The following is a 26,230-nucleotide window of genomic DNA, read 5'->3' on the forward strand; positions in this document are numbered from 1 at the left end:
AGAGGGGAGGGTCCCACATGGGAGGCAGATTTTGTATATGTGCCTTTATTCGTGGAGATTGTTCTAGAACGGCTGGCAGGGGTGCTGGTCCAGCGTCAGGGTCCCAGCTCTGGAATTGTTCTCCATAGTGCAGTGTCCTGTCTCCAAAGAGCGGAGCAGGGATGGAGCTCCGGCCTCCAGGATGGTGTCACTTGCTAGGTCTGGAGGAAGGTTCTGACTGGGTTCAGCGAATCCCTTGGTCACTAGTTAGGCACCTCAAGGCCAAGAGGGTGGATGCCGGCTAGGTGGTGCCCCAGTGCTCCATCTGCCCTGGTCTTCAGGATCAGAGGACCAGCAGGAAGTCAGATTTGTATAAAAAATGAGCCAGATTGTTTAAGATGGGCTGGCTAATTCTGCTTCCCAAATGCTGGTTAGGCCAAGCAAGCCGTATCTTGCAGTAGGAAGTCCCTATTGCCAGTGTTTCTCGCTCCCGCACAGGAGTTAGGATTCTGGATTTGTCAGTCCCCTGGTACTTTTTAGAACAACTAGAATCGAGCTTCTAGGAGACAGACAGAAGCATCTCTTGCCTTTTTAAAAGTACAAAACAACAAAATGAAACGGCACTTGCAGTGACGTTTTGACCTGCGGATTCTCGACCCCCAGGAGCTGGCAGGCTACACAGGAGGAGACGTGAGCTTCATAAAAGAAGATTTTGAGCTTCAGTTGAATAAACAGCTCATATTCGACTCCGTGAGTGCCCGGCCAGAATGGTCTCCTGCATTTTTGTCCCCCATTGTCAGGACCTCCGTCCCTGGATAGTGAAGGCATGGTCCAGAGTGGAAGTGCAGAACGTTCGTGTTTGATCTTTTCAACTTACCCAGAGTTGAAGATACTGTGGGGAGAAGCCGGAAGCCGTCCTTTTTCTCTTTACAAGAAACCTGTCGTTCATTGTATGTGGGGCCCAGGAGCGCCCCCCCTCCCCGTTTGTCGGCTCTGGCCGTCGTGGAGACGTGTGTGGAGGACAGAGGAATGCACCTCCTTTCCCTCCCAAGGTCACTTCCATACAAATTCTGAGCCTTCACCTTATTTTGCTGGGTCTGAAGGGCTGTGGGCACTTCCGGAAGTTTCTAAGCTTTAATCCAGTTTGGTTTGGTTTCTCCTGACTTGCTCAGGAATGAGGAGTAGGTGCCCTGATTCTGACCGAGGCGCAGGAGCCCCTGGCTTGCTCCTCAGTCCGCGCAGGGCCCTGGGGGGCTGGGTCAGCTCCCTGGGCGCCCCACCCCCACCCGTGCCCTTCGCTACTGTAAAACCCGGGGCGACAGTTGGCGTGAATGAAATGGTCCACGTGTCTGTTTGAGTCCCCTGTTGCTGCTCCCAGTCAGGCCTGGACTCCTCACTCGTTGAATTTCCTTCCTGCCTTTCCCCTGCTGCTGCTGGTGCCAAGGCCTCCCTGCCCAGCTGGGCGAGCGCTGCGGGGCCCTGCCCGGGCCTGGCCACAGCGCTTGGCGCCGTCCTCACTGGGCCCCGCCGTTACTGTGATCTCCTTCCACGCGTCCCTTTCCCCTTGGTGGAGTCCTGTGTGGGCGGTCACACTCCGGCCTAGATTCCCCGGGGGGGTGTCCCGCGTGGCCCCGGCCCCCGGAGCATCTCGCCCAGCCTGTGGCTCAGCTCCGTCCCTGTGCCGTGCTCCCTCCCGGGTCACGTGCTGCAGGGCGTTTCGACCGTGTTCCTTGGGGACACTTCAGATTCAGATTCGGCACGTCTGAAACCAGCTTTCCCTCCCTCCTGAGTCTGTACCTGCACGTGGGCTCCGAGTGCACCGGCTCGCACAGCTGCCCTTGACCTTCTGACTGCTCAGAGCCCTCGCCCCGAAGGCCGCCAAGTGCCGGGTCCAGCCTCTTGTGGCCGCTCAGTGTCACTCGAATCCCATGCCGCTCTCTCCCATCTTGGCGGGGAGGTCCTTTCCTGAGGAACAGCTGCCCCCCCACTCCCCCCTACCCCCCCGCTCCTCCCCATGCTGCAGTCGTGCCGCTCTTTCCGCAATGCAAGCCTTGGGGCTCTGCTGTCCTGTGCGCGGGCGCTGTTGACGGGCACGTGGCCTGTGGTCTCCGCGCCACCCCTTCTCCCCCTGCTTTTCCTCTGCTAAACTACTCTTCGCGTCCCGGAGGACGAGGCTTCTTACTTCCAGGCACGCGTACCGCGTCCTCTGCCGGGGCCCCTCGTCCCGGCCATGGTAACACTTGGGCACAGGCACGTCTCTGGGCCTCCTGGGCCCAGATGGGGGCTCCTGTGCTACCACCCTCCCCTGCGCCCCCGCCCCCCATGGCTGCGTCGGCTGCCCGGCACTGCCTGGGCACTAAAAGTACGTCAGCAAGTGGAGCGCAGCCCCTGCCCCCTCGCACTCTAGTGGAGGGAGACCCCCGAGCAGGCTCGCGTGTGGACAGTTGAGCGGGCGGTGAGCATTCTGAGGAATGAAGCAGAGCAGAGGGTGGGCGCCCTGCTTACGTAGGGTGGCCCGGGGAGGCGTCCCGGCCGCGGCAGCAGAGCCCGGAGCAGGGCAGGGGAGCCAGGAGCTAGAGCCTGTTCAAGGACGGGCGGGGGCTATGGGCGCCCGAGGGGGCAGGGGTGTGTGCGGGGAGGATGGGGGTGGCCCAGGTGGCAGAGCTCTCTGAGCCCCGCAGTGAGGGTGAAAGGTTTCCGTCGGGAGGGGGCCCAGTGTGACGTCACCGGCTGGGCGAGTGGGGCGCCCGTAGGGGAGCAGGGAGCGCTGCTGGGGGCTTGCAGGGCCTGGTGGAGGTGGGGACAGGTGCTGCTGTCCCCCAGCCGGACGTGGCGTGACTCCCACCTCGCTCAGCGCCCCCCCTATCCCTACCCCCGGAATCAAAGCCATGGAAACCTCACCTGCTCGGGCTTGGGCCTGGGCTTCGCCTGTGTTTGTATGTCTTCATTTGCAGTTTGAAGGTGCAGGGTTTCAGAGTAGCCACAAAAGACCGTCAACCGTAGCTCTCCAGGCACGCCAGCCGCACGTTCCCGGGGCGCGGCCCCGACCAGATCTCAGCGCGGCCTCCGGCCGAGGATGCCCGTCGCGGGAAGGGACACTGAGGAAACGGCTGTGCTTGTGTTCCCACAGGTGTTCTCCACATCTCTCTGGGGTGGGGTGCTGGTGCCCATCGGCGACAAGCCCTCGAGCATTGCCGACAGGTAAGGAGAGATAAGCGAGCAGCTTGCAGGTGCTTTTCTGTGGCTCCTTTTGGTTGGTTTCTTAGAAGTTCTTTCAGAGACCCATAACTGTTCAGGAGAGGGAGTATTTTAAATTTTACTTCACTTTTTATGTTTAACTTCAAGATACCCAACATGCCTCATACTTAATATGTTTTGCTTTTTTACGGGAGGAGAGTTAACTTAAAATCTTATATTCCCTTCTGCGCATGAAAGGATATAGTTCACACACGTTACAGAAATATAAAAATAGACATTTAAGGAAGTAAACAAAAAATCCTGCTTAGTGATAAGCATGGTTAACATTTGGAACTATTGTCTTCCGGTCTGTAAATTGTGTGTGTGTGTAAATTGTGTGTGTGTGTCACGTGTATGTTAGGTTGTCAACATACTATAATTTGCATACACTTTTATAGTCTCTGTTTTTAATTTTTTTAATTTTGTTTTAGAGATTTTATTTATTTTTTAATTTTTATTTATCTTTGAGAGATAGAAAGACAGAGCCAGGTGGGGGGAGGGGCAGAGAGAGGGAGACACAGAATCCGAGGCAGGCTCTAGGTTCCGAGCTGTCAGCACAGAGCCCGACGCGGGGCTAGAACCCACAAACCGTGAGATCATGACCTGAGCTGAAGTCGGACACTTAACCGACTGAGCTACCCAGGCGCCCCTAGATTAACAATTCTATTTTGGTCTGTTTTCTTTTAGTATTATTTTCCTCTTTCTGTAAGTTGGGATTGTACCATTAAGTACTTTTTATGTTGCTTTTTTAAAATTTAATATTGCACTGCGAGCACCTAGGAGGGGGTTTTGAAACAGCTGTTATGCAATGAAATCTTATAGACAGCAGACAATTCCATTAGAGCAGACAGCTCACACTACCCCTCTTTTCTATAGAAGTATCTTTATTTGTGCCTCTTACCTCACTAACCTCCCCAGAAGTTTGGGGTGTTTGTTTGGATTTGGATTTATTTTTGTGACATGCCCCCAGTCCTCCTGTGCACCGTCCCCATCCTTCAGAGTGTTGCCAGGTGACAGTGTCGCCCACAATCCAGTACCAAACGTGAGCCTGGCTCGTGTGTTTCTGCACTTCTGTTGCATTTTGTAGGTTTTCCCCGGTGGCTTTCTCGTGACGCCTGCCCTTCTCTTCTAGGTTTTACCTCGGAGGGCCAACAAGTGTCCGTGGGTTCAGCATGCACAGCGTTGGGCCACAGAGTGAAGGTCAGTCTTCCCTTATGGGACCACCGTGCCAAGATCAGGGTCTCGTCTCATTTTTGAAATCATGTTCACTAGACCCTTGTACAGCAGGCACCACCCCCCGCCCCCACACAGTTGAGGACCTGAGTATAATTGTGGATTTCCCAGGGGCTTCAGCACTAAGAGCCTACCAGAGGCCTCACCGGTAACACACAGTCAGTTGTCACTTACTTTGTAGCTCGTGTGTCTCACACACTCTATCCTCACACTAAGGAAGCTCAAGGAGAAAGCGTCGTGAAAGAAATCGTAAGGAGCAGGAAACACACTTAGAAAACTGTGCTTAGTGAACAGTCGTGTGTAGTGGGCTCGCACAGGTCATGCTGCAGTGTTCAGGGGTCAGCTCTGCTCCGGTTCGTACAATATCACACGCTCGTTATTTCCCCACCGCGGGATTAGCACCTAACCCAGCGCGTATACTGCAGGCAGGCAGCTGCTGAGGGAACTAGAGGAAGAGAAGAAAATCTCAGCAAAGAATGCTCTGCACCAGCCCGTGGTCTCGCTCTGCAGCGGTGATGCGCGTGAGCGTTTGTGGTTTGAACAGGCCCCCCTTTACACCGGTGTTCACGTCTACCAACTGCGCTTTAGCCGGCTTCTCCCACCACCCTGGTCACACGTGTGAGAAGGATGTTTAAGCCAATGAGTACTGCATCATCTTTAATAACCGTTCCATCTTTTTGTTTTTGTTTTTGTTTCGTCTTTTTTTGTTGCTTATTTTATCTTATGAACATGCTATAACTTTTCTAAAGGAATCCACTTTGTGGTTGAGAGCAGTTTAGGTTCCCGGAAAAGTTGGGCAGAAAGTACATAGAGCTCCCACGTACTGCTCCCTAGCATCCTTGATGACTGAGTTTGACATTAGTTTTTAAGTAACCTCCTCGTCCAACGTGGGGCTTGAACGCAAAACCCCGAGATCAGGAGTCGCACGCTGTACCGGGCGCCCGACCTCTTGCATTAGCGAGTCACACTTGTTGCCGTCGGTGAGGCGCTATCGCTGTGTCCTTGCTAAATCCCACAGTCCAGGTCCGGGTCACTGTGTGCTGTGGAGTCCGTGGGTTCTGGCAAACATGTGATGGCACGCAGCCACCATCACGGTGCCCTCCAGGGTCCACCGTCCCCTGTGCTCTGCCTCCTCCTCCCTCCCCCACCCCATGCCTGACAGCCGGAGTCACTTCCTGTCTGCATGCTCTGCCTTTTCCAGAGCATCACATAGTTGGGATCCTGCAGTGCGTCCCCTTTCAGACTGGCCTCCCCAAGTTCCCCCGTGTCTCTTACAGCCTGTTTGCTCACATCCTTCTGCTGAGCGATGCTCTGTATCCATTCACCCAGGGGGGACGCTTGGCTGCAGCACCTCCCGTTTTGGGCAGAGATATAATTAAAGCTGACGTAAACATTCACAGGATTTTTGTCTGGACCTGAGGTTTCAACTTGAGGAAATCACAATTTGAGTGGTTGCCAAATCGGATGATAAAACTGTGTTATCTTTGTACGAAATTGCCAGACCATCTTCCGAGATGGCTGTACCGTTTCTGCATTCCTGCCAGCAGTGAGTCAGGGAGAGAAAAACTCTGGTCATTTTCTGGTCATCTTGTTGCCGTACTCTGATCTCAAACCACGTCCCAAGTGTTGGAGGTTTAGGCTTTCTTTTTTCTCGTGATTATAAAACAGCATATCCATGAATAAGCTGAGTCTCTGTGCTCATGCCTGAGCTTTACTTTATAAGGTAAAGTTCCAGGTGTGGAATTGCTAGAGCAAAGGATTTTGACTACTTTAAAGCTTGATGTTGCTCCCTGGAAAGCCTGTTCTAACCATACTTGTCCAGCAGGGTGTGAGAATTCCTATTTTCTGGAACCCTCTCTGACACTTAGCACTATATCTGAGGTATTCCCGACTGTTATTAGAAACTTTAAAAACATCACTTAAACGAATGCATGCTATTACGTTAGACAATACTCTACTCTGATTTTCTGAACTGTTCTTTTAACACCTCGTTGCCTCCATTCTGTATGTTGTTATAAATAATGACTGCCCCGTGCAGAGATTTTTGCACATAATACACATTCCTTGTCACCTGTTTTTAGAGTGGTTTATTAGTGCGTCATTTGTTTTAAGAGAAGGAACGTATTAGGGATAGTTTTATTCTTTTTTCATTACAAGGAGGTATTATATAGAGACTATATAGAAGTTTAGGAGTTTATCATGTGCCTGAGAATTAAAACACAATGAAAATCCACTTAGTTCCCTATCAGATAGGCCATTGGTAAGATTTTCTGGACAGAAATATAAATTGTATAACTTTTAATGAAAGCACTTTGATATTTAATTGCATGTATCAAGAGCCTAACATGCGCGCAGACTATTAATAATAGCTCCAGACTGAGAGCTAGAAACCCAAATGCCCATCAACCCTCGAACGGGCGAGCGGAAAGTGGTATCCTCACGCTGTGGACTGTGGCCCAACGAGGAGGCTGAGCGAGCTAGAGGCCTGGGCCGAGGAGGCAGGAATGAGCCTCAGGAACGTGCAAAGTCAACAACAGCAAAGGCAGACCCAGAGGAGGCATCAGAGGTGATTTGATCCACGTAAAGTTGAGAGACAGGCCGAAGTGATCTGTGCGTCGGTCAGCAGGGGGTGGTCACCAAGGAGAGCAGAGCCTTCCGGGGACCGCACACGCCTGCCTCTCAGTGTGGGTGCTCCCCTACAGGTGTGTTCCCTGTGGGGGACTGACCGAGCCGTGCGCTTAGGACACAGCATGTACTTCCCGTGTGTGCGCTCCACTGCAGGACAGGGGCTTAAACACGTGTGCAGGGAAACCCCACAGGCCAGAAGTCAGACACTGAAGTGACCGTAGACAGGAACAGGTAAGTGTGGGGCACATGTGATTATTCAGGCCTTTTGAGCACATTGCCAAGCATTAGGAAGTGTTAGAGGAAAGGGCTTACCCCATACTCAGCTATTAAACCAGCTTTTTTTTAAGCGGGACTCAACTATACATGGATGTATGTATGTGATAACTCACTTTTTATTTTCTCAAATAGTCCTCACACTTCACTGGATGAAAGACACCCACATGGAAGCTGACTGATTATTTAATAGTAGAAATTAAAAGACAGGGGCGCCTGGGTGGCTCAGTCGGTTGAGTGTTCAATTTAAACTCAGGTCATGATCTCACAGTTTGTGAGTTCGAGCCCTGCGTTGGGCTCGCCTTTGTCAGCCTGTCAGCGCAGAGCCCGCTTCCGATCCTCTGTCCCCCTCTCTCTGCCCCTCCCCACTCATGGTCTCAAAAAATGAACAAACGTTAAAAAAAAAAAAAGTATTTTCTCTTTTCTTTACTTTTCTTATTAGAATTTCTGCAGTGAGAATATATATTCCCTTTAGGACCAGAATGAACTAGGTTGTTTCATAGGTGGGCAGTGACTGGGGAGCTGGAGAAGACACATGCTGGCCTCCTGTTACGGGTCTGTTTTTGAGAAGTTCAGTGCTGAAACAGGGACAGAGGGGACAGCTGGCCTCTGGATGTGCCGGCAGGTGGTTCCCGGAGGCTGATCTTGGAGGCAACCCAGTTTCCTTTTTTATGATTCTCTCATTTTGGGTTGAAGAGTTTGGAGCAAGACACTCTATAAGCAGCAACAAAGTATAAACATTCAGGGTTATTTTTGTTTTCTTGCTGCTTTAACATCATGGTCGTTGATAGTTGTAACGAAATGGATAGGAGGGTTTTTTAGAAATAATACATTTATCTCAGTGGATAGTCTTGAATTTTGGCAAAAGGAACCTTGGTCAGAAACAAACCAGCAAACCGTAAGTGGCCGTGAACCTTCAAACACGGGTCCCTGCCCTGCGCACGGCGAGTGGGGACGCCGCTTCCTCACACAGCGAGCGCCAGGCATGCTGGGCCTTAGGTGAAACAGCACGTGGCCCTGCGGAGACCCGTCCTGCGTGCCGCCCCGTGCTGTGGTCTTGAACTTGTGCAGAGGAATCCACTTCGCGTGCCAGGTGGCGATTGGTACTCTAGCGTTTGTGGAGAAGGCGATTTCCATGCACTCTCTTGTTATATTCCCAGTACTTTACAGATATGATAAGTTTCTCATTTCATTCTTTTCTAAACGACCCTCACGTTGTTTTTCCAGTTAAAGCTTATAAAATAAACCAGGTGAAAAAGAAACACTTTAAAGTGAGGCCAACATGGGGCGCCCGGATGGATTAGTGGGTTGAGCGTCCAACTCTTGATTTCAGCTCAAGGCATGATCTCACGGTCTGTGGGATTGAGCCTCGCGTCAGGCTCTGCACGGACAGCGCCAGCATGGAGCCTGCTTGGGATTCTCTCCCTCCCTGCCCCCTCGCCCTCTCTCAAAGAAATAAACTTAAAAAAAAAAAGTAAATAACAGTAAGAGAAATAAAGTGAGGTGGCCACACGGGGACCCGGAGAGCTTGAGCAGAGCGTGTCCCGCACACAGTACACGTCTCACTCATGCAGCCTGCGGGACTTCGGTGTGACGGCATGTGTGAGCATTGTTTTGTGTGCTCTGTCCCTCGCTAGGAGACTACCTGGGTGGAGAGGCCTACTGGGCCGGCGGCCTACACCTGTACACGCCCTTGCCCTTCCGGCCAGGCCAGGGCGGCTTCGGAGAACTCTTCCGAACGCACTTCTTCCTCAACGCAGGGAATCTCTGCAATCTCAACTACGGTAAGACCCGGTGGCCTTTGTGGTCAAAGCACGGCCCGCAAGTAGGATCCTTTGTGTTAGGTTTCACAGTCGCCACGTGTAGGGACGGCGCTTTACCTTTAAAACCTCCCACAACGCCGGACACAGTGCTCAGAATGCAGTTGGTGAACGAAACGCAGGTGAAGAATCGTCACCGGGTGCTGCCCTGCAAAGGTCCCCCGACATAGTCACACAGTGGACGTTTCTGGAGCCCCTGCGCTGTGCTGGTCATCATTGCCACAGAGCTGAGTCGGGTTTGCTCCCTCCTCAGGGGGCTCGCGGCCAGAGGAGACTCGGGGCCAGCACGTCCCGTTAGGGGGCTGTGGAGAGGTGTCTGGGGCACGTTCCGGAAGACCAGGCCCTCAGGCGGAGGCGCGGAGTGGGAGTTCCTGCTGGTGACCTGCACCAGGGGCAAGGTCCTCTTAGGCCAAGGGGACAGAATGCACCGGACCCAGAGACTTGCTTCCGGGGCAGCGAGAGGAAGTGTGCTCTCACTTCCCTGCCTTGATTTCAGCCCTGGGTGCACTCGACGTGCTCTCCTTGGGCAGGCGGGCCGCACAGCAGGGGCGTGTGGGGGGACGGTGCTCACAGCGTCTTGTCTCTTCGCAGGGGAGGGCCCCAAGGCGCACATCCGAAAGCTGGCCGAGTGCATCCGCTGGTCCTATGGCGCCGGCATCGTCCTCAGGCTGGGCAACATCGCCCGGCTGGAACTTAACTACTGTGTCCCCATGGGCGTGCAGAAGGGTGACAGGTAGGTGCTGGAAGTACTTCCCCCCCCCCGCCCCCCGTTATGTTGTCACTGTCCAGTAGTCCTGTCTCGGTTGGGACCTGGTGAATCATTTTGTCTGTGGCGTTTAAGAGTCAAGATTTTAGGAGAAACTGAAGAGCTAGCCAGAGAATGAAACTAGGGGCACCCGGGGGGCTCAGTCAGTTGAGCGTCCGACTTCGGCTCAGGTCATGATCTCGCAGATTGTGAGTTTGAGCTCCTCACTGGGCTCTGTGCTGACAGCTCGGAGCCTGGAGCCTGCCTCAGGTTCTGTGTCTCCCCCACTCTCTGCCCCTCCTCTGCTGGTGCTCTGTCTCTGTCTCTTGAAAAGAAATAAATGTTAAAAAAAAATTTTTTTTAAGGATGAAAATATATTTTTCTCCATCGTCCAGTCTGGAGGAGAAGTGTGACGTGTTCCCATCCCCCACCTCGCCCGATTGCTCTCCCTGTTGCCCAGTGATGGGGGCTCCTCCGCGGGTCCGGCTGGAGGAGTTGGTGAGGCATTCTTGATCCCGCTGGTTAAAAACGGAATGAGGGGTTTCTGGTGAGTGGCTTTGCAGGCCAGGAACGCGGCCTTGGCCCGGACGAGGCTTTGCTCCTTGGCCACAGAGACTCGTTCTCCAGAGGCTTCTCCTGGAAGCAGAGGGACCTGCCATCTTGGCCCCTCTCCACCGGCCCTCTTACTGAGCAAGATGTGCTAAATACTACGTGGGTGAATTTGCCATGAGGTCATTTATGGGCATGGAAATTAGTTCCATGTCTTGTCTCTGTGGTGTCCGCCGTGTACGTTGTAAGCAACGCGGGAGTATTGCCTCGGTCTGTGTGCCGTGCGGCCGCCGTCAGGGCGCCACAGGCTGCGCGGCCTAAACAGCAGCGGCTGGGGGGTCCGAGCGCAGGGTCCTGGCCTGTTCCCTTCGGTTCAGGGCCCTCTTCCCGGCCTGTGCACGGCGCCTGCTCTCCGTGTCCTCACGCGGCGGGAGCCCAGCAGCCCTCCGAGGCCTGGAGACCCCCACCCTGGGGGCTTTCCTGCATAACCTCATCGTAACCGATTCCCCCCCAAAGGCCTTGCCGCCAGATACCAGCTCACAGTTGGGGGGTTCACATACGCATTTGGGGGGCCTGGCCGCTCTGCCCATAGCAGTGATTACAGCATCGCATTACTTTCGTGTTTATACATCAGCACTGTGGGCTGTACTCTTTCCTTCTCCGGGGTCCGTCCACACTGACGTGGCCGCCATGCGGTGGCGCTGAGTCATAGCCCGCGTCTCAAGCCTGACGCTGGTGTGTGTCCTGATTTAAGGAGAATCTGACCTGATTTCACTCCCATGGTCCTCTGCTTCGATGTGGCAGGTGGCAGAGCCACGTTCGCGGGGCGCCTGGGCGGCTCAGCCAGCTTGAGTGTCTGACTCTCGATCTCCACTCAGGCCTCAATCTTGAGGTTCGTGAGATTGAGCCCCGTGTTGGACTCTGTGCTGACAGCGCAGAGCCTGCTTGGGAGTCTCTCTCTCCTCCTCTCTCTCTGCCCCTCCCCAGCTCACATGCACATGCATGTGCTCGCTCTCAAAATAAATTTTAAAAAAGGAAGCACTAGCTCTGAGGGTGCAGTTCAGGACCTGTTGGGCAGCCCGTTATGGTTATGTGGTCAGTAGCGCCTGCTCTTCAGTCTCTCATCGGGAGTCTGACTGTGGCTGCCGGGCCACCATGTGGTGTCCGCGCCCTTCCGGCGCCCCCGCAGACTGCAGCTGCCCAGATGACTGGTGCCTCGCCTCCACCCTGTGTGTGTGCAGCAGCCTGGCTGTCCAGGCACGGCCACTCTGCGGCTTCGTGGCCCAGGGTAAGGGTCTTAACCTCTCTGGTCTCAGTTTTCCTGCTGAGAGAGTGGGCGCTAGTGACCTTACCCGAGTGAATGAATGTGCGGGAAGCGCGTGGAGCCGTGCCCCCCGTGCTGTGAGTAAATGCTGGCCGTTGCTCACGCTGCTGCTCTCCGCGGCCTCGCCGTGGCCCTTTCCACACGGGAAGCAGAGCGTGCGCCCCTCAGAGACCATTTCACCCGCTCAGGCACTGGCTGCTGTCTGGCCATGTTCGAGGTGCATGGGATTTGTTCCCCGGTTTCAGAGGTAATGAAATGTGAAAGCACACATTTTTTTGCGCTCTTGGTGACTCTGTCGCAGCCTTCCCCCTCCCTTACAGTCTCAGGGAAACAAGCCTGGGTGTACAGGCTGCTTTCTGCATGGCCTTCTTCCCCCCACAGCTGAGAAGGGGCTCCCCCTGGCTTCCCCCTGCGTGCTAACTGGGAGCCCCAGCCACGCGGGTGCCAGGGCCACGCCAGCACCAGGATGAGGTCAGATGTGGGTCCCGGGCCCGCACTTCTTAGAGCGTCACGTGCCTCCGACTGGGGCGGCCCTGACCATGCATCCCTCCCGTGCTCCCCTGGCGAGGCTGATGCTTGTGGAGTGGCCGCACGGAGGGAGAGCCTCCCTGGGTCCTCTGAGAGCCGTGAGGACGGACGTCTTGCGCAGGAAGGGCGGGCACTGGTATTTATCGAATGCTTACCCTGCACGCAACCCCGCGCAGAGCCCCCGATCTCACTATGGAAGCCTCTCGGCAGCTCTGTGTGGTGGGGGCGTTAGCCCTGCTGACGCGGAAGGACGGCGAGCCTCGGCAGGGCCGAGGCAGAAGCAGCGGCCAGAACCTGTACCTTTTCCTCTGCGCCAAAACCACATGAGCACAGAGTGCCACCCCCTCCCCCAAGAGACCAGATGTGGTTTCGTCCCCACACTGGCTTTTCTGCACCGCGAGTATTTTTGTTTGTAATGTGTATTTATTTTTGAGAGAGAGAGACAGAGCTTGAGCAGGGGAAGAGCAGAGAGAGAGGGAGGCAGAATCTGAAGCAGCTCCAGGCTCTGAGCTGTCAGCACGGAGCCTAACATGGGGCTTGAACTCATGAACCATGAGATCATGACCTGAGCCAAAGTTGGAGGCTTAACTGACTGAGCCACCAAGGTGCCCCTCTGCACCTCGAGTATTAACTGCAGAAAGAAAAATCACCTCTTCCTTGCTTATCTTCTTGGAAGATCTTACTCAGACTCAAATTCTATAGTTTTCTGATCTCAGAGATTATATGAGTTGTGTCCATGACAGTCAATCAGCGTGTATGAACCGTGCCAATATAAGTGCAAATTATTAAGTACATGCACTCTCACTACTTTGTTCTAAAGAAAACTGGAAGCGCATGTGGGGTTTTAGCTGTAGCTGTAGAGTCTGTGTCACCAAGTGACCATCAGCCACCGAGAGCTGCCTGCTCCTCTCTCGGCCAGTTTGGGGATGGCAGCAGATGTGCGGCTGCGTGGCCGGCCCTGCCCTGTCTCTCCCCGGCCTCGCCACTTAGGGCAAGTGCCTGGGGCCCTAGGGCCTCCTGTCCTTCAGCTCAGCCTTCCCGCTGCTGTTGTCACGGCCGCAGCATCGTTCAAGGCCACTGGGTGTCGCTGTGCCCCGAGGGTCTGTAACCCGGCTTCTCCGCTCAGGGAGCCTTCTCGGGGCATCTTCCCTTCACCTCTCAGCGGGGCCCCCCTCGGAGGTGGAGAGTCTATTTCTGAGACAAATTTTAAATGTGGTTTCTTCAGGGAGGAAGAGGCATGCTGTGCACATGGCATTTAAAGACCCAACGCAGGGAAGCTGCCGCCCCTCCAGCTGTGCTCCGCGTCCCCCCCCACCCCCCGCCCGTCGTGGCGGCCGCAGCAGAAGCTGCAGTGTCCCCTGCGCAGGCTCAGCCTGGCACCCATGGTGTGGGACCCGCTTTTACTCCGTGTGTGGCTTTGTTTTGAAGTTTTGTCATCCCGCTGGGAATTCTGTGAGGCTGAGTGATGACAGTCACAGTCTAAGCTTCATGTCTGGGGCTGGGCAGTAGCAGCACAGGGGACGTGTGTGTGAGTCCCCTGTCGCCGGCCCCCCCCCCGCCCCCCGCTCTTCACGCGAGCGCCCTATGATCAGGATTTCAGACGTTTACCCAGACGGAGACGGCTTTGGATTGTTGGCTGCATTTCGTACTGGAGGTGCCCCCGGCAGGCACACTGGTCCGAGACCTGCCCGAGTTGCGTCGTCCCGGAGTGTAGCCCCTGGAGGCTCGGGGGTGAACGAGCTGGGCTCCTGAGCCAGACGTGCACCCGAGTAAGGGGAAGACGAGGGGCTCGTCTCACCTGGGGACGGTGTCAGAGGGCTTCCAGGGGGAGGTGGTGTCTGAGTAAAGCTTCCTGACATGGACAGCTGCGGACTTGCGGGGGCGGGCGCTCCGGGCAGAGCAGCCCGAGCCCAGGTGTGCGAGTGCGAGGTGCCAGTGGCGGGACTGTCTTTTCATAGGAGCGAGAGGGACGTTCGGGCCCCGTCGCTCCATTCTCGCGTCCTGTCTCTGCTTTTCACGTTGGGCACACACCCCGACGCCTTCGAGCTCCGGCCCCGTTCCCCGTGCCCCGGCCGGCAGCTGGTTTCCCTGTGTGACTGCTGGGGGCTGTGCCCGTTCCCGGGCGTCAGCTTCATCAGGACCTCGTGGCGGCCCTCGTGGTGCCGAGCTGGAGGCGGGCAGAGTGCGCACAGCCGGGCCTGTTCGCGACCCTGGGGTGGGGGAGTCCCTGGGGGAGACTCGGGGGACCGCCTTCCGAGGTGGACGCACGACGGAAGGTAGCGCTTAGGTGGCACCTGTGCTCTCGTAACCCTGCGACACCGTCGTGTTCGTGGGGGGTTTGTCTTCATTGCGCTTGGACCGGCTCCAGGTAAGCGAGCCTCTGCCGAGCGCCTGCGCATGCCTGGAGGCCGGGGCCTCACGGACGGGGAGCCTGTTTCCAGGCATTTTCCTAAGGACTGAGTGCAGGTGTGGGCGGCTTTCCCGGGCCTGCGGGTGTAAAATACAGGACAAATCATTTAGGTTTGAACAGAACTAACTCGTATAAACGCGGCCCTGGTTGGGGTGTGGGTCTTCGCGTTTCTAAGGACATTGGTGTGGTGTCCCGTAGGCCGCACAGGGGCACCGTCCCTTCTGGCCGGAGCGTGAGCAGGGGTGCCGTGGGGGTCCCAGCAGTGGTCACAGTGGCCCCCCTCGATTGTGTCTTGGGTTGGGTGTCCTGATCCCTCAGTCACAGGTTGAAGAAGAAAAACTTCCTGCCGGTTTTCATACGCCGTGAACCCTGGGAGTGGGCAAGGGCACGGGTGATCCGGCCATCGCGTCCTCAGCCTCTACCCTGAGCAGAGGAGCCCCTTGCTGCCCCTTGTCTGGAAATTGTCCACAACTTGCGAAAACGCCATGTCCCACGGATGCGCTGTCAGCGGCTGTTTGGGATTCAGAAAACCACTTTCCCTCGAAGCTTCTACTTCCGGGTGTTGCTGCCCCCGGGCCAGGCCCCTCTGCCCATGTCGCCGGGGGTCTGGGCCCGTGGCCCCTGAGCTGTGCAGGTGCCCTTGAGTCCCGGCGCAGGGCCCTGCCCCCCTCCCGCTGCTGGGACCGGGCCTCGCTCATCCTGTTGCTTAGCTGAAAATGGGCCCAGCGGTCTGCCAGCCGCACGTGGAGTAAAACCCACAGAATAAAACCTGCGGGCGGCGGCTTGTCACCAGGGCGACTGCTTGGCACCCGTCCTTTCCCTGGGTCAGGAGCAGGTTCTTCCTGCGGGGCTGCGGACGCTGCCGTGCTCGGGGGCCCCCCCGGAATCCTTGGAGAGCCTGGGTGGCCCAAGTTCTGCCTGCTCCCCGCCCTCCTCATTTCTCCTGCAGCCTCCTCGCTCTGCCTCCACCTGCCCTCCCGCTCTGCCTCCTCCCGGCCTCCCCGGCCCCACTGAGGGTGGTGCTTTGGCCCCGACGCCCCCAGCCGCCTGTGTCACCGCTCTACTCCGCACAGACAGCCTCTCACAGCTCGCGCTTGCCGGGTAGCCTTAGAAATAAACTCAGAGAGGGGCGCCTGGGTGGCTTAGTCGGTTAAGCGTCCGACTTTCGCTCAGGTCATGATCTCGCGGTTCGTGGGTTCGAGCCCCACGTCGGGCTCTGTGCTGACTGCCAGCTCAGAGCCTGGAGCCTGTTTCAGTCTGTGACTCCCTCTCTCTCTGACCCTCCCCTGCTCACGCTGTCTCTCTCTCTCCTAGAAATAAATAAAAATATTAAAAAAATAAAAAAAAAATTAAAAAAAACCTCAGAGCCATTGTTTTCCCCTCAGGGGTTTTCTTACTCATAAATGTTTCTCTTCTAGGTCCTTCTTTGCTTTTAGCCCCTTGGGGCGAGACTGGGGGAACACGAAGCACAGTGAGGGGGTTCTGTGTCTGCTCGCCTTACCATTTTTCTGTCCCCCAGAGGCTGGTTCTGAAGGCGGCAGAGAAGGAAGCCGCGGGGCTGGCGGGTGGGCTGGGCAGAGGCAGAGGCGGGCCGGCCCCCCGGGAGAGGGCGAGGCCACCGCTGGCATCTGGAAGGCAGGCGCCCGTTTTCGGTCACATGCCGATGGGGCGTGCGGTGAGCAGCCACAGTGTTGATTTTGTGCCCTTTGCTTCCTCAGGATATGTGACGGTGTGCAGTTTGGAGCCGGGATCAGGTTCCTGTAGCCGGCACGCGGCCTCGAGGCCCCGCAGGAGAAGCCCCGCGGCCTGGCAGCAGCGAGTCACTTTCTCGCCGAGCAGACGCGCCCGAGCTGCTCTTTGCAGTCCCGGTGGGAAAGCACATCAATAAATTTTAAAGACAAATACCCAGAGGCATCGTGGGCTTGATTTGCTTTCCCAAGCTCTGTGTCCCACGCTGGCTTTCCCCGAGGACCACGGGGAGGGGACGCGGCCTTGAAAGCGGCCACGTGCTCCTCCTCGGGGACCGCCCCGACGGAAGGTCCCATCAGACGGCCTCCCGGGGGCTTCCCCGGCAGGCTCCTCACACCTCCGTGTCCTGTCTCCTTGTACCGGAAAGTACCGGGCAGAGCCCAGGGACGCCTAGGCTGCTGGGGGGGGGTGTGCGCTGGTGGGTGCTGGTGAGGAGGCGCACTGGTGGGCGCTGCTGGGGAGGTGCACTGGTGGGCGCTGCTGGGGGGGGGCGCACTGGTGGGCGCTGCGGTCACTGTTCTGGGTGTTGGAGTCTTAAATGCACGTGGGTGGCGTGGAAGAATCCCACGTAATGTTGGGGACACTGAGGCAGAGGAAAACTGTGTTCTTCATGGGTGATAGCATTATTAAGACGGGACTCCAGCTCCCTGCGCTGCTCCAGCGAGTTACCACAAAGCGTCTGTCAGCTTAGAGCACAGAGCAGCCGTCGGAGGCCAGAGCTCCTGAACGGCCTCGCGAATCCGTGCTGGCCCGACCGCGTTCCTCCCGGAGGCTCCAGGGGAGTCCGGCTCCTGGCTTCCGGGCGCCCGTGTCCCTCGGCTGACCCGTGAGCTGTATTTCCAGCGCTCGCACACCGAGCATCTGCCGCCAGCCTCCCAGGGCTTTCTCAGACCCCCTCCGGCCAGCCGGCTGCTCTCCTTACGTAAGATCAGCAAGCCCGGGTCTGTCTGTGACCCCAATTCCCCCTGCCGTGTTCTGTGATGGTCACAGCTTCCCGGAATGAAGACACTGACATCTTTGAGGGGACCTCGTTCTTCTGAGCACACCTCGTATCTCTCCAGGTCCTATTTCCAGGAGATACTTAATTAGCCACGTGAGAAAAAAGTGGTGTTTGAAAGTTAAACGTCCTTTGAGTTGTTCCCGTAGAAGAAACATCGGGGTCGGACACGGTGCCCGGGAGCTTCTTACTGCTGGGGTTTTCCCTCTCGCCGCCGGGGCTGAGTCCCTTCCCCTCCAGGCCTCCCCGTGACTTGTTTGTGTCTTTGCCCAGGGAGCTTGGGTGTCAGGAGCAGCTTGGGACCACGTGGCCATGGCGTCCTGGGCCAAACCCTCAACCCCCCCCCCCCCATTGCCCGTGTGACCTACATGGGTTTTGTAGAGAAGCCACGCAGTTGCACCTTTCTGATGAGTTGGGACCAAGGGGAAACATGCTTTTTCCCTGGAATTGTTTTGTTGTTTACAGGCTCACATTTATGCCCTTGGCAGAGTAGGTGGCTCTCATTATAACCCTGCCACGTCCCGGCTGTGAACTAAGAACAGTATGACCCAGGGGCGCCTGGGTGGCTTAGTCGGTTAAGCGTCTGACTTTCGCTTAGGTCATGATCTCGTGGTTTGTAGGTTCGAGCCCCGCATCGGGCTCTGTGCTGACTGCCAGCTCAGAGCCTGGAGCCTATTTCAGAGTCTGTGTCTCCCTCTCTCTGACCCTCCCCTGCTCACGCTCTCTCTCTCTGTCTCTCCTAGAAATAAATAAAAATATTAAAAAAAAAAAAAAAAAGAGCAGTAAGACCCAAATGATTCTCTCAGACACCATGACCTTTGAGGATTCATCTCGCACACCAGCGAACGGGAGGAGAAGTCCGTTCTGAAAGGGCACGTGTCTAAGCAGCCCGCCCGGGTCGCTGGCACCAGCTCCTTCATTAAAGCGTACCCACCGCGTCCCACCGCCCCTGTGCGCTCGAGCCGCGTGCCCTTTGTGATGGAGCGGCCCGGCTGCCCCTTGGCAAGGGGACCGGAAATGGCAGCGGCGCCAGTTGGACATCAGACGTCCGTCCGTTCTCGGGCAGGATTGGTAGGCAAACCGGAGCACGAATCAGAAGCACTAAGCACAGCACTTCCCGTGGAAGACCAGAAACCAGGTGAGTTCGTTGTGGGAAGAAATTTTCCATCGCTGCTACTTTGGGGCATCCGATGCAATGGGAAGGACACCTGGAAAGCTTACCAGCAGATCCGTCCAGAGGGCACCGCCCGGCCTCAGCGCACCTTCGCACCCTACATTTGCTCCATCTTTATGTAAACCCCTGCGTGTCCGGGACCGGAACGCAGGAGGGTGTTTGTTTCGTTAGCCGCTCGCTCCAGGCTGTGGCTGGAACTCCCCCGTTCTGACCGGGACCCCATCCTGGGAGTCAGAGCCCTCGTGACGGACGGCGTCCTCCGTTACCACGGACACAGCCCCCGAATGACCTCTCCACGCGCTTCAGCAGCGGCGCACCCAGCGGGGCCACGAGCCGCCCGTTGCCCGTGGCGTCTGCCTGTGTGTGATGACCCGGCCCGGGGAGAGTGCCACCATTACTGGAATGGGGACGGTCCAGGTGGCCACGCGGAGCGGACTGCCCCTGGCGCCGCGGGTCACGTTCCCCTCGACGCCGGCCGCTGTGGGGGCCCTGCCCTCCCCAAACGTGCGTCTCCCTAAGCTGAGAATTCTCTTCATTTGTGGGTTTCCTTTCTCCTTCTGCAGACCAGAGAAACTAACCTTTGGGACAGTTAGATAGATGCGCTCGGGCACAGCCTATGTTCAAAGATCCCCCAAGGGGAGAGGTCGGTCTAGAGAACCAGAACCAGAGGCTGCCTTCTAAGCCAAGTGTTCAAATCTGGCGGCTGCACTCAAAATCAGGATCTCTAGCTTCTCGTAAAAAACTGGGTCTGACGAACAGAGGCCTTCCTTCCTAGGCTGTGGGGGCTGGGCTGGGGGTGGTGCTCCTGTAGCCAGAGTCAGCAGCTGGCTCCTCTGTCCCCTGCGCTCCCTGCCTGCAGCCTGTCAGAAGGGGGCGGCGCGTCTTCGAGGAGGCAGGGTGCAGGGGGGAGACTGTGGGGCGGGCGAGCCCTGGGTCAGGAGCCTGGCTCCCGCCCTGTGGGATCCAGGCCGCCAGATCCCCGGCTGCCCTCTGGGCCTTGGGTCGTCTTCTGTCGAGAAGTTTGGTTTGTCACCTTCTAGCGGTGGCTCGTGCAGTCCCAGGTGGCAGCCTGCCACCCGTGGGCTTTCCGAGCCTTTCTGTCCCCGGGGGAAACACTAGCTGACGCAGAACGCCGTTATCTGTTCTACCGTTACCTGTTTGAGCACTCGGTACCGGAAGTGAGCAGTCGGCCCCGTGTTGGGATTCGGCCTGGACACGGTCCCCAGCTCTGCCACGAGCTGGATGTGGCTCTTCCGGCAGCGGTTCTGACAGTGCCAGCCACCTCCAGAGCCGTCAGTTCCCGTTCGCAAATGGTCTCCGCTGCGTAACCACCGCTTCAAGCTCGTTCCTGGCACCCAGCTTGGGAGCCCCGGGAGAAGCAACTAGGTTCCTTTGCTCCTTTTTTATCTTGTTCCTGATCTTACCAGATGATTGTTAAATATAACAGCAATTCTCAAACATTTTGGTCTCAGGATCCCTTTCACATTGTCAAAAGTTGTGGAAGACCCCAAAAAGCTTTTGTTTATGTGGGTTCATGCTAATCCTTACCGGAAGGGGGTAAAGACTAAGGATTTTTTAAAAATTTTATAAATGTTTATTTTTGAGAGAGGAGAGAGCAACAGTATGCAAGCAGGGGAGGGTCAGAGAGAGAGGGAGACACAGAATCTGAAGCAGCTCCAGGCTCCGAGCTGTCGGCACAGCCCGACGTGGGGCTCAAACCCACGAACCGCGCGATCATGACCTGAGCGGAAGTTGGACGCTTAACCGACTGAGCCACCCAGGCGCCCCAAGACCAAGAAAATATGAGTCTTCCAAATAGTGGCTCACAGCATGATTGTGCACGATTAAAGATCACCATTGTTAATGCCTCCGCTGATTTCACCAGGGAAATCCTGACGTGTCGTGAAGCTGCCGAGGCGGCGCATACATGTCCCCCCAGATTCCAGTGTTCGCTCGGAAGCTCGTGTTTCATCACCGACAGCGAATATGGTCCATCGCTTTCCATGAGGCTCACTTGATTCATTTCCAAGGAAATGTCGGCCAAATACCCAAGGCCGAGGAACCGGTTCGTCACTCCTTCAAGTAAAAGCCGTCGATGCTCCGGGAAAAGAGTGGCTGGTTCTGCCCAAGACTCAACCGCGTCTACTTTCCTCGAGCAGAGGTGCGTCCGTGCGCAGGCTCGCCGCAGGCTCCCGTGGCGCCACGCAGGATGTTACAGCGGCCGAGGTCTACGGGGGGCGGGCACTTCTGTCGCACCGAGGCCACTGCTCAGCGAGTCTGGCCTCTTGGCCTTGCCCGGCACACAGTGAAGAGCGCGGTGACCGCAGACGTGAGGATTTGGGCACTGGCGCTCCCACCCGCCGCACGGCAAAGGGCAATGAGTGCAAATGTCATTGTGAACCAAGTCCCTAAGTAACATCTTGGTCTTAGAAAACCAGGTTTGACCTCGCAGACCCCCTGAAGTTTCCAGAGTGGACCACATGCCGCCAAGAACCACTGATCCCTCATCAACCACAGCTCATGATTTCGGGCTGCAGTCCCCTCCTCACCCCCTCCCTCTCCCCCAGATAGCATTGTGCCGTCTGCGCTAGTGTAATGGCAAGGACACCAAGGACGTGAGGGCCTCTGAATGGACCTGGAGAGGAGAGACAAGCAGGGAAACCCTCTTAACGATCAGATAGAATCCTTGATGTTCCTGCTCTCAGATTGCTCTTCTGGGGAAACCTGTGTCTAGCCAGAAATGGATATAAAGGGAGAACCATAGCCCTGGGTTGGGGTATGGGGGGGGCTGGGTGTGGGGGTGGGCGCAGGTGCGCGGTCTGCTCTTGGTGCGGGCTGGCTGGGCTCTGCCTTGGCTGGTGTGTGTGATCCAGAGGATGGTGTCAGCAGGCGGAGAATGGAACCTTTTCTGCATCCGTAGCGCCTGGAAGGGTATGGTGAAGAGAAAATACAATAGTGTGCATTTGGAATGAAATGTCCGCGTCTTACGTTCCCATTTAGAGAGTCCTGTTTGAGACGGGACCTGCGGGAAGCTGTCTCAGCGCGGCTTTGCTGGGGTCAGACCAGCTGTCCTGGTCTTCAAAATGAACGATGGGGGCGCCTGCGGGGCTCAGGCGGTTAAGCGTCTGACTTGGGCTCAGGTCATGATCTCACAGTTCATGGGTTCGAGCCCCGCATGAGGCTCTGTGCTGACAGCTCAGAGTCTGGAGCCTGCTTCGGATTCTGTGTCTCCCTCTCTCTCTGCCCCTCCCCTGCTCACGCTCTCTCTCTCTCTTTCTTTCTCTCTCAGAAATAAATTGAAAAAAAAATTTTTTTAAATGAACGATGCTTTGCTAGAGCAGGGCTAATGGTCATCTCGGACATCTTGTGCCCGCTCCTGAGATGTGGCTTCCCATGTGGCGTTTTTGTGACGAGTAAATTACCGGATTCCTTTGCCAAGTCATTAGATAACTCGTAAGAACAAAGAACGTTCATGCAAAAGGAGATTCCACATTATCTTGCTGGGAAAATAAATAGTAATCATTTTTTGAAAAGAAAGCACATTCGATGACTGTGGACAGACTGAAAATTACAGCCTCTCTCCCTCATTGTTGATTTTTTCCTTCTTTCCCTTTTCAATCAATTAGTTTCTAATGGAGGAAGCATTTCCTACGTTTGTCACTGGATAGATGTGCTGGTCAATTAAAATACTCTGACTTCAGACGGTTGCGATAATAGCAAGCCTGGGTCCATCCGTCACTGGGAAATAGAAGGTGACCTCCCCATATTGAGTCAGAGACCCAAGTACAATTGCTTCGATCTTATTAGCATACCCAGAAATTACTGCTCATCTAAGTGTAATTTCCCTGAAATTGGAAGCAGGCAGAGCCACTGCGGGAAATATTAGAACATAATAAAGAGGCTGTGGTACGGCCTTGACATTGAACACTGAGGATGGAAATTGACACGCTGTCCTCACTGGGAGGAAGTGCTGAGGTCAACTGGGGAGGAATTTCCCGAGATGTTACAGCGGCTGCGAAAGGTTAAGTAGGATTCCGCACAAAGCTTTACCCCGGCGACGTTTGCTCACCAGGCGCCGATGGGAACAGGCCGGAGCCGCCGCCGGGCAGAGCCACCCGGTGGGTCCTCCTCTCCATCCCCGCAGCCTCCGCGCTGCCCCGGGGCCCTGTCTGTCCGCACACCGCCTCCTCGCGGGGAAAGGAAACTGTCCCGGGGTGGAAGAGCACTGCTAGGGAGTCCGAGCCGTCTTGAATTGTCACTTCTGTCACTCCTGTCGTACGTTTGCCCGTTCATTCCACACACACGTGCTAGGGCTCGACCAGGTGGCGGGGGTGCAGGGCGGGTGCCTCCAACACGGATTTGTTCTGGTTCCTGGGGAACTCGCGGGCCTTCCCAGGGTCTGTGCGTATGTCACCCAGTCGTCAGCGAAAATAAGTAAGCAAGTTTCCCCCTCTTCTGGGCTTGAAAAACCAAAAAAACAAAGAGCCAGTCAAACTAGATATTTCCGCAGGTGACTGTACCAGTCACCAAGGGACGGAGCCGAAGGCACACAGAGGGGGAAATGGATCCAGTGCCCCGGGCGCCCCCTGCCGGCCGCGGAACCCCGGGTGCCCCGGAGCCCAGTGCGGGAGCAGGTTGGGGCTGCGGTCCCCCCCCCCCCGCCCCCGCTTACCTTGCAGGAGGCAGCTCTTCCTGGCTCCCCTTGGTATCCCTGCGGTGAGCTTACGCTGCCCCTGTCTTCTGAACAGAACGAAGAAAAGGGTTAATTCTGAAGTGAATTTTAAGGAGGATCAGGAACCATTGGTCCAAAAGGATTCTAAAAATAGATGATTGATTTGGAAAGGATCTTGGGGGTGCTGCGTCTTACTCATAACACACTCCCCAGCCGACCTCCTTAGCAGCTTTGAACATTCTGAAAATCTTTATTTTGCAATAAAGGTGGGAAAAATGTAAGAGCTCTTTGAAACTCAATGATGGCATTTTTAAAATAAACTTTCCATTTTGTACTTTTAGATTTACAGAAAAGATTTTTGAAAATGGTGCAGAGTTCCCATATGCCCCGCACTCAGTTTCTAGTATTAACATCTCACGTTAGTCAGTACATTTTGTTACAATTGACGAACCAATATTCTTACGTAAGTTTTAACTAAAGTGTCTGTATCCTCACATTTCCTGAGTTTCCACCTCACGTCCACAGTACAGAGTCCCCACCCTCCTCCTCAGGCCCCTCTGGGCTGTAATAGCTTCCCTGACCCTGACGTTCCTTGTGTTTGACGACCCTGACATTTTTGAGGAGCTCTGGGCAGGTGTTTTGTAGACTGTCCCCCAGCTGGACTCGGTGGTGCTTTTCTCCCCAAAACACGAGAATGTGTGTGGTGCTACGGGGTTTGGGGAGGAAGACCACAGAGGTAAAGTCCCCTTCCCATCATGCTTCAGGGTGCAGGCCAACCACATGACCCGCCTTCATCACCCGCTGAGGTGTGTCTCTGTCAGGTGTGTCTGTCCCATTAATTCATGGGGAGGTGAATTAATGTGTCCCTGAAATTAATAAGGTGCAAGTAGGTGCACAGGAAATATTGATTTAAAAGGAAAAGTTGGGGTAGCCTGAGGGGCTCAATTGGTTAAGCGTCAGACTCGACTTTGGCTCAGGTCATGATCTCACAGCTTGTGGATTTGAGCCCCATGTTGGGCTCCATGCTGACAGCCCGGAGCCTGAGTCTCCCTCTCTCTCAAAATAAATAAGTAAAAACTAAATAAATAAAAGGAAAATTTGGATGAGGTAGGGAAGGTGCGTATTTCTGGTGATTTATGTCCAATCCCATCTTTTATTAATGTGTATTTTTGAGAGAGAGGGGGAGAGAGAGAGAGAGAGAGAGAGACCGCGTGTGAGCAGGGGAGGGGCAGAGAGAGAGGGAGACACAGGACCCGAAACAGGCTCCAGGCTCCGAGCTGTCAGCACAGAGCCCGATGCGGGGCTCAAACCCACGAACTGTGAGATCATGACCTGAGCTGAAGTCAGATGCTCAGCCGAATGAGCCCCCCAGGCGCCCCAGGTCCAATTCCGTCTTGATGTTCATCCCGAGATGTAAACGTTGAGATCTGAGTTTGCATTTTTTGCGAACGGAACAGAAACGCAGAGCAGCCTAGAAAACAAGCAGAATCGATCTGAACTACAGACAGACCTAAGCAGGTGGGTAAACGCTGGGAACGCAGGCGGCCCTTTCGTCAATGTGGCCTCCGGATTTGACAGCTCCCCAAACAGGGCTGCCGGCGCCTGTGGGAGCCTGGATGGTTCTGGAAGGCCACAGCAACGGGGGTGGAGGTCCACGATCTTCCTGTGAGTTCTTGGCTGTTTCATGGGGAGGTGAATTAATGTGTCCCTGAAATTAATAAGGTGAAGTAGGTGCACAGGCAAAAGGCTTGTAGAGGCGCCCGAGTTTGGAATCCAGCAAGGAGTGTAAACCTCTACTACCACCGGTGGTCTCCTGGGCCCTGCTCTGGCGTCTAAACCTCTAGTTGAAACAGGTCTCTCACACAGTCCTTGCTAATATTCCCAGTGTAATATTCCCAACTAGTAGCAGATTAACGGAGATCAAGCACTTGAAAAATGTCTTTATTTCTCCAAGGAAAATGACTAGTCTTCCATCAGAATCTGCCATGGGGTGAAGGATTGGACCCTTAAAAGAGCAAAAAATTGCCAGGAAGTATCTTTCCATTGATGATTTTTAGCCATTTGAAAGTGTAAAAACCGGGGCGCCCGGGTGGCTCAGTTGGTTAAGAGTCAGACTTCGGCTCAGGTCATGATCTCATGGGTTGTGGGTTCGAGCCCCACGTCGGGAAAGCGGCAGGTGCGGGGATCAGAGGTCAGGGTGGGAGAGCCCCGTGGCCTGTCCTTTGGAGACTCATGTGATGACTCTACTTCCTTTACCGGAACGAGGAGCTGGGGGTCACCTAGGGGGCTCGGTCAGGTCGTGATCTCACAGTTCGTGAGTTCGAGTCCTGCTCTGTGCCTGTAGCGTCGAACCTGCTTGGGATTCTCTCTCTCTCTCTCTCTGAGCCCCACCCCCCCACTCCTATCTTTCTGTCTCTAAATAAATAAGCATTTAAAAAATAAAACATGGAGCTGGATTTCAAAGGAGACCTTTACCCGTGGGCTTCAGAGACAAACTGCCCAGACCCTCATGATGACCTTTGTGCCCCCTTCTGGACAGAGGACGCCCCGCCCTGTCAGGGGTCTGGACCTCCCTGTCCCCCCGCCGCCCGGCTCCCCCAGGTCTCCTGGTCACAGAAGGGGGGGGGGAGTGGCCAGCACACGGTTTTTAAAGTAATTTGAAACACGTAGTTGGCTAACTTCCGTGGTGAGCGCGGCGATCCCGGGCGCAGGCCCGGCCCCTTGGCTCTCACCGAGCCGCCTTCGTGGCAGGTGGGTGCCGTGTGCCACCTCGGGGCGGCTGACGCTTTAAAGTCGGCTCCGCAGCACCATAAACGTCGACACTGCTGAGAGAGCAGCTGGCGTCCCTGGCGGGCGACTTCTTCCTCCAGAAGCCCAGGGGCCACTCTGGTCAGAGAGCCTCACCACTCAGC

At 55.6% G+C, this 26,230-nt stretch overlaps 1 protein-coding gene across 1 annotated transcript in view; it reads left to right on the top strand.

The window, feature by feature from the left end:
* Positions 1-16,630, top strand: part of SAMM50 (SAMM50 sorting and assembly machinery component) — a 31,946-nt gene extending 15,316 nt beyond the window's left edge. Inside the window, exons 10-15 of the mRNA XM_039236716.1 lie at positions 643-729; positions 3,110-3,180; positions 4,349-4,416; positions 8,988-9,134; positions 9,762-9,903; positions 16,445-16,630. Coding sequence (XP_039092647.1) covers positions 643-729; positions 3,110-3,180; positions 4,349-4,416; positions 8,988-9,134; positions 9,762-9,903; positions 16,445-16,490 — 561 coding nt within the window. The 3' untranslated portion in view covers positions 16,491-16,630. The remainder of the gene's footprint in view (positions 1-642; positions 730-3,109; positions 3,181-4,348; positions 4,417-8,987; positions 9,135-9,761; positions 9,904-16,444) is intronic.
* Positions 16,631-26,230: the final 9,600 nt, after the last annotated feature.

Source organism: Hyaena hyaena, unplaced genomic scaffold, assembly GCF_003009895.1.
Source record: "Hyaena hyaena isolate Hyena2069 unplaced genomic scaffold, ASM300989v1 scaffold_4, whole genome shotgun sequence".
Taxonomy (NCBI): Eukaryota; Metazoa; Chordata; class Mammalia; order Carnivora; family Hyaenidae; genus Hyaena; species Hyaena hyaena.